General features: G+C 33.8%; 1 protein-coding gene across 5 annotated transcripts in view; it reads left to right on the forward strand.

Annotated features, from left to right (window-relative positions):
* Positions 1-4,933, forward strand: part of NADK2 (NAD kinase 2, mitochondrial) — a 48,785-nt gene extending 43,852 nt beyond the window's left edge. For all 5 annotated transcript variants that reach the window (XM_063619551.1, XM_063619552.1, XM_055246421.2 and 2 more), the window contains 2 exons: positions 168-291; positions 2,535-4,933. In XM_063619551.1, coding sequence (XP_063475621.1) covers positions 168-291; positions 2,535-2,673 — 263 coding nt within the window. In that variant the 3' untranslated portion in view covers positions 2,674-4,933. The remainder of the gene's footprint in view (positions 1-167; positions 292-2,534) is intronic.
* The last annotated feature ends 2,456 nt before the right edge of the window (positions 4,934-7,389 follow it).

The raw sequence follows: 7,389 nt of genomic DNA on the forward strand, positions 1-7,389 counted from the left end.
TTGTTACTGTGTTTTAATGGAATATGTGTTACGAGTTTCAAGAAACTTGTTCCTGAATAGACTTTTGGAACAGAGTTTTAAATGGGGGATGGCATCTATTTTTTGTTTTGCCCTTCTCAGAAGTGACCATCTTTTATTGAGTGTGCTAATTTTTTTTTTCTTTGTAGTAACAAATGAATATAATGAATCACTGCTCTACAGTCCGGAAGAACCAAAAATACTTTTCAGTATTCGAGAACCAATAGCAAATAGAGTTTTCTCAAGCAGTCGTCAGCGTTGTTTCTCCAAAAAGTAAGCATCCTCGATCTGACTTCTGTTTTCATTCCTTTCATTGTTACAAAGCACACTTGGTTTGAAAACTATTTAATTTCATTAAATTTGCTCATTCAAACTTAATCTAGCAGCAAAAGTAGAACCTGTGAAAGTAACAAGGTATCATGCTAACCCGGCTAAAATCATATTTTCTTTTACACTTATTGTGCCATTTTAGAGAAGCTAAAACTTAAGTGACTAGAAAGGGTACGGTTATTTATTTCAGTGATTTGTTGGTTTTTTAAAAATGAACGAAGACACAATAATTGTAAAAGAAGCTGAATAGAAAGCCCCTTCTTTTTTTCAGAAGCTGTAGAATAAAAACACAATAAACACTGATAGAAAACTTAGATTGCATAGCAATAAACCTTTAGAATAGTATTCATTTCTTTTAGGTTTTCCCTAAAAGTGACCTCCCACCTATTGAATTTGCTTCATTTTATTTTTGGGGAGAGAGGATATAAAAAAGTGGATGTAATTTCTTATTTTGTAAAGGTTCCCCGATTTTCCAAATTAACAAGAAAATCTAACATTCAGAGAAAATGTCATCTATCTCATGGCAAGCGGAAAACAGCTTAAGCAATTACAAATTGCTGACCTTAGTGTACATATTTTCTTTTTATAGACATACAATTAATTTTTTCCCCAGGTTAGACACAAATAAGGAAATTTATCTTAACATTCATGTTGTCATTTGAGAGTTAATTTGATTAATCCACAGATCTGTACTCAGTTTGGGTGAGACGACAAAGACTCCTTCAAAGATACATACTACTTATATTTAAGTTTTTGCTAATAGGAGAATAGCTTTGTGATTTTGACAGTTGGAAAAGATTTCTTAAACATGTCATAAAAAGCACTATAACAACAAAAGATTGACAAATTGAACTACACTGGAAGGAAGAACTGCCAGTAATCAAAAGATACCATTAAGAAAACAAAAAGGCAGAGTGAGAAAGATATTTTCAGGACCTATATCCAGCAATGGGCTCATAGCCAGAATATTTAGTATATAAAAATTCCTACTGACAATAAGAAAAAGGCAGGCAACGTGATAGAAAAATGGCCAAAGTCAGGCATTTCACAAAAGGTGATATTCACATGGCTAATAAACACAAAAAACATGATTGACCTTATTATTCATCTGGGAAACGCTACCATATACACCCACCAGAATGGCTAAAGCACCAATTGTTGGCAAGGAGGAGCAACTACAATTTTCTATATATTCCTAAATTTCTGTTAGGAATATATAGCTTGGAAAATTGTTTGGCAATTACCTAGCAAACCTGTACATAGCATACACAGTGATCCAATAATTCCCCTTTGAAGTATATAGCCAAAAGAAATGTATGCACCAACAGAAGTATGTGCACAAAGACATTCAAGAATATTCATAGCAGCTCTACTCCCAATAGCCAAAAACCCAAATGTCCATGAATAGTAGAAGAGAGATATAAATTTTGGTGTTTTCATATAACAGAAGTGATTTCATACAGCATTAAAAATGAACACACTACTATTACTATTACACGTAATAATATGGCTGAATTTCACAAGCATACTATTGAGGAAAAGACAGGCACCACTGTGCATATTATATTCTTCTATTTATATAAAGCTCGAGAACAGACAAAGCTATTACTACTGCAGTGATAGAAATTAGGAAGGTGGGTATGCTTGAGGAGGGAGCAGGGATAGTGACTGGGAGAAGGCAATGAGGGAGCTTCCGGCAAGCTGGGTAACAGTTGATTCCTGAGTTGGGTGATCATAAGTGTGTTCACTGAACTGTACATTAATCATCTGGGTGTATACCTGTATACATAATTACATGTACCCAACTCTTCTGTATATGTGTGTTATACTTAAGTAAAAATTTTAAGTACAAATTTTACATGAAAATAGTTAACACTCTTATTCAATACTTAATATTTATAATGTTAGTAATTCAGCATTTAATCATATGAAAACAGCCTGTGAGTTCTGTCAGGTCTGCACTTCTTTACTGCTAAATGCTTGAGTGAATGGTGCCATCCTGAACATTTACGTTTTGAGACCTTCATAATATACCCATATATTTACATAGTCACTAATTTTCTCATACCAGAGAACAACTTGATTTTTAAAATGGAGGCCAAATGATCTGCTAGGTTAAAATTCAGGATTAAAATAAACTATTAAGAAAACTATTACTATTTAATGAGATATTTCCTTCTGCCTAGGGTTTGTGTTCGTTCTCGTTGTTGGGATGCCTGTATGGTTGTGGATGGAGGAACTTCTTTTGAGTTCAATGATGGTGCAATTGCTTCGATGATGATCAGTAAAGAAGATGAGCTTCGAACTGTGCTTCTAGAACAGTGAAGGATTTCCTCATGACAAATTTTGATTACTGGAGAGAATATTTTTACTTCAGAAACAGACTACCAGTCGTAAAATGACATTTTTTGGTTATTGTTGAGACTGCTTGCCCGTGGGCTCAGAAGTGAGATTTGCATTATTCTTCTGTTGGATTCTGATAGAAAAAAAGACATTCACTGTATAAGAAAATGGATAGACTGAACTAATTAGAATTGATACCAGTGAAATTTTTATATTGCTTACAATCGGTAACCAAGAGTGCTGATATCTTTTTAAATTTAGAGGGGCAGGCTTAAATAAAGGACTAACTAAATACTTAGGATTTGAAACTTAACTGTATAAGTGGTTTTCCTTCCCTTTCCTCCTAATTGTGGGATTGTCAGAACTGAACACATATCATTTGATTAGCGCATATTTTTTATAGTACCTGAATTAAGATTTTAAAAAAATTTTCAAGACAGAGAATTTTGATAAATCCTGACATTGACCTAATTGACATAGGTAAATGTTTGTATATGTGCCAAGAATTTTCTAATTTCAGAACACAATGATGATGTTATGACTATTGATTTAAAAATTTCAAATAATAATTTTTGAAATTATAGATCAATGCTTTCATTTGAGTTTCATTCTGTAATTTCAGCAGTTCTGGGTGAAATACAGATAGCAGAACAAATCATGATGCTGTTACAAATGTATTAGTTATCCAATAAGTGTTTTAAGTCAATTTTTTTAAAATGATATGAGTCTTACAGGTTTCTTCCATCTTTAAAATGCTCAAACATAGATTCAGGGACTAAAAGGATGAACAGAGTAGACATTTTCTATTAGGAGTTTGGTAAAATATTGTAAAAATATCTTCACCTGTGTTAGGAGTATTATCAGAAAGAATGGATTCTTTAATAAATATGTAAAACACAGTAGTTTTGGAATTGCCTTCCTTAGTATTGTGGTTTTCACCTAGCTTATATTCCAAGATTTACAGAATAGCTTTTAGGATAAAATGTTAAGACTTTTCTTTTTTTTTTTTTCCCCCAGGAGAATTCCTTTATTTTTGGAGGAAATTATTATCTAATTCTTGATCTACTTATAAGTAATCCTAGAATTTTTGCCAAAAGATCCTGTCATTGCATAATGAAACAGTTCTTGTGCCATTGTTCAAAGTCATGTGTTTCTTTCATTTGGTGCTGAAAATTTCTGTTCAATCATTGACAAATATTTATTGACACCCACTCTGTGCCATGTACTACCACGTCAGGTGCTGGATATGTTGATGAATGAAACAGACTTTATCCTTATACAATTTGAGTCTTGTGGGCTCAGAAGTAAATTCTGTGAAAGCTGGACGGATAGTCAAATTGAGTGCTCTTAGTTTTGCCAATATTTAACATGTTGTTCTTATCAATTTTTTAAAATAAATGTTAATGTACAAAGTTAATCTAGGTTTTGATGTATATCCAGAGAATACATTTTTCTTTAAGTATCTGCATAGACATTCATAGCAAAGAATTTATGACACATCAGATAGAAATACATTAAAATGTAGTGTTTTCCTAGAGCTTGATCTGGCTTTTTTTTTTTTTTTGATATATATAAGATACCACTTTATAAAGAAGCTCCATACTATAGAACCTCCCCTAACAGGCTTACAATACCTTTTTTTTTTTTTTTTTTTTTTGAGAACGGAGTCTTGCTTTGTCGCCCAGATCATGCAGTAGCATGATCTCGGCTCTGCAACCTCCATCTCCCAGGTTCAAGCGATTCTCCTGCCTCAGCCTCCTAAGTAGCTGAGATTACAGGCATGCACCACTACACCTGGCTAATTTTTTGTATTTCTAGTAGAGATGGGGTTTCACCATGCTGGTCAGGCTGGTCTCAAACTCCTGACCTTGTGATCTGCCTGCCTCGGCCTCCCAGTGCTGGGATTACAGGCATGAGCCACCATGCCCGGCCTTAAATGCCTTCTTAAAGAAAAAAATGCCAACTCCATCCTTAATCTCAAGGAAATCTGATTGTCCAAATAGATCTGTCAATATGTAACATATTAATAGGTAACTTGCTGTGTAAAATTATAAGCCATATTTTAAAAGGTTTTAAAAATACTTAATGTGCTCCATTTGTGATGTAATTTCTAACATTTCTGCTCTGTGATGGGGATTTATTTGTAAGAATAAGAGGCAAAGGAATGTTAGCATAGCAAAAATGTGTTTGAGTGAGTTAACCTTTTAATGGCAACTCTATATGAATAAAATTACACCAGTTACCTCTTCTTTTTAACATTTCTTATTTCCCTAACTCTCAAGGGGTCACTCTTTGAAAACTAGTTTTCACAAAATGTTATGTTTCAGAAGTGTTTCCCCACTGCTGTGTATTATTATTCTGTGCCCTGTTGACTTCATTCACTGTTAACATTTGACATAGAATGATTAGTTATTAAATCAGGGTGAAGTGCTTACCTGGTCAATGTAGGCTGTTCAGATAATTTTGACTTAATATTTTTGATATTCCTTGTGTATTTACATTCATGGCCCCTGTACATTAAATCATATTACATGTTTTACTACATTGATTTCACTTTTTAATAAGCAGAAAGAGCCAGGTAACACATTTTTATTGTAAAATATCCACTTAAGTTGAAAAAGTTGTCAAATACAAGTTTAAGGATACGTTATATATTTTGCTCAGTTGTGAAAATAATGTACTTTAGAATTTAAATCACTTAATTCCAATTGTACCAATATTATTTATGCATCCTTATACTTAAGAATAGCATCTACTAAGACAATTATGCAAAAAAGATCTCAGAGATAATGCAACACCTAAATAATATAATGGTGGGGGAGATAAGAGTAAATGTACCAATGAATTGCCTAACTAAAGAACAGTTCAATTTTATTTTTTCAGAGGCATTTTATTCTTGACTTTAACATTAAAAGTACTCAAGGGATTGGGGCATAAGTCAGTGAAAAGGCTTATTAAGTTTTCTACATTAAGATATGAAGAGTTTTTAAGTCTTACGGGGTTTAAGACTTTTTTAAAAAGAATATCACTGACTAAACGAGCTAAAAGTAGAAAAGCATATTTTAAGTGTTAATCTGAATACCTTAAATATAGTGATTTTAATGCTCAAAATTACAATTTAGATATTCTGGTATTTAGAGAGATGTAAAAATACCAGCATTTTAGTATTTAGATTTGCTAAAACATAATAACTCAAAGCAGTTATGTTTTGAGTTATCCATAATATTAGTACAGGCTTTTAGGGCTTTGACTTGTATCTTGAAGGGTTAGTCTCTTGGTGAAGAAAACTTTAACTTTCTGGGATATTTGGCTAGGTGGGGAGGAATAATAAAGAAAGAGGAGGTTGTCATCTTGCTTGTTCCATGGTTAGGGTATGCAGTGACAAGAGGTTTCTTTCTAGTTTGCCCAGTCTCTAGACTACTTGCCTTTGTTTCCTCATAGGCTCTGCATCTTCTCCTGTTGTATCCTGCACATTGTAGATGGTCAATAAATGTTGAAGTGTAATTGGGTTCACCAGGATAGGACACAAGCACTTTATCCAGAAATAAAGTTTTGCACTTGGCCAGTGTCCCTCATGTCTCTGGAGCTTGTGGATAGGGTCTATTAGGAATCAAGAGGCCAAGAGCAGGTAAAGTGACAGCAGTGAAAATGAAACGGGTATGTATCTGAATAGAAGGATATTACTTATCAAGTGTCTCCTGGCTAAAAAAAAAAAAAAAAAAAAAACAAAAAAAACTTGATGATACAAGTCTCTGGAGCACTGACACTATTGACATTTTGTCCAGACAATTCTGTTGTAGGGGGCTTTCCTGTTTCAGGATGGTTAGCAGCATCCTTAGCCTCTATTGCCTATATGCCAGTAGCACTTCTCTTGTGACCATCAAAAATGTCTTCAGATGTTACCAAGTATCTCCTGGGTGGGGGAAAATCACCCCTGGTCTAGAGCTTTTTGTTGCTAGATCTAACCACCAGTCTATGGGAATAGGGGAAAGATTAACCTATCACTCCAGGGATAGATGCAAAATTCAGAATGTAGAACACAGGGCAGATAACATAGTTTCTTCAATAAATAAGTTACAAGGAAAGAAAGGAAGAAACCCTAAGTTTAAGATTTAGAGAATTTAAATCAAATGCATATGTACACCACGTTTGGATCCTGAGCAAAATAAACCCATTGAAGAAAACACGAGACAACTGAGGAATTGTCAACACCATCTTGATATATACTTCCGGATTCACGCAGGAGAATCCCTATCTTTTAGAGATATATACCAAAATAGTTATGATATTATGGGTCTGGGTTTTGCTTCAAAATTATCTGTATTGGAGGGGAATGGTTGAGATCATGGATTAAGTGAGATTGGCCAGGAATCAATGACTGTTGAAACTGGAAGATGGGGTCCATCATATTCTTTTTTTTTATTTTTTTTTTGTGTGTATGTTTGACGTTTTTCATCATTAAAAGGCATAGTGGTGATAGGACCAATACAATTGGGTGATATTCAAGAATCACCATTCTACCATTCGAATGGAAGGGTTCAAAAGGAACAGAATTCCTGGAAGGCCTCTGGGCATACAGTGAACATTCAAATAGTTTCTGAATGACAATAAAACACATAGTATAACCTGATCAAATATATTTTAAAAATGCTGCTAGCTGACTTTTATTGATAATACTCCTTTGTGACTTGAATTCAA

The sequence above is a fragment of the Symphalangus syndactylus genome, chromosome 16 (assembly GCF_028878055.3).
Source record: "Symphalangus syndactylus isolate Jambi chromosome 16, NHGRI_mSymSyn1-v2.1_pri, whole genome shotgun sequence".
NCBI lineage: Eukaryota > Metazoa > Chordata > Mammalia > Primates > Hylobatidae > Symphalangus > Symphalangus syndactylus.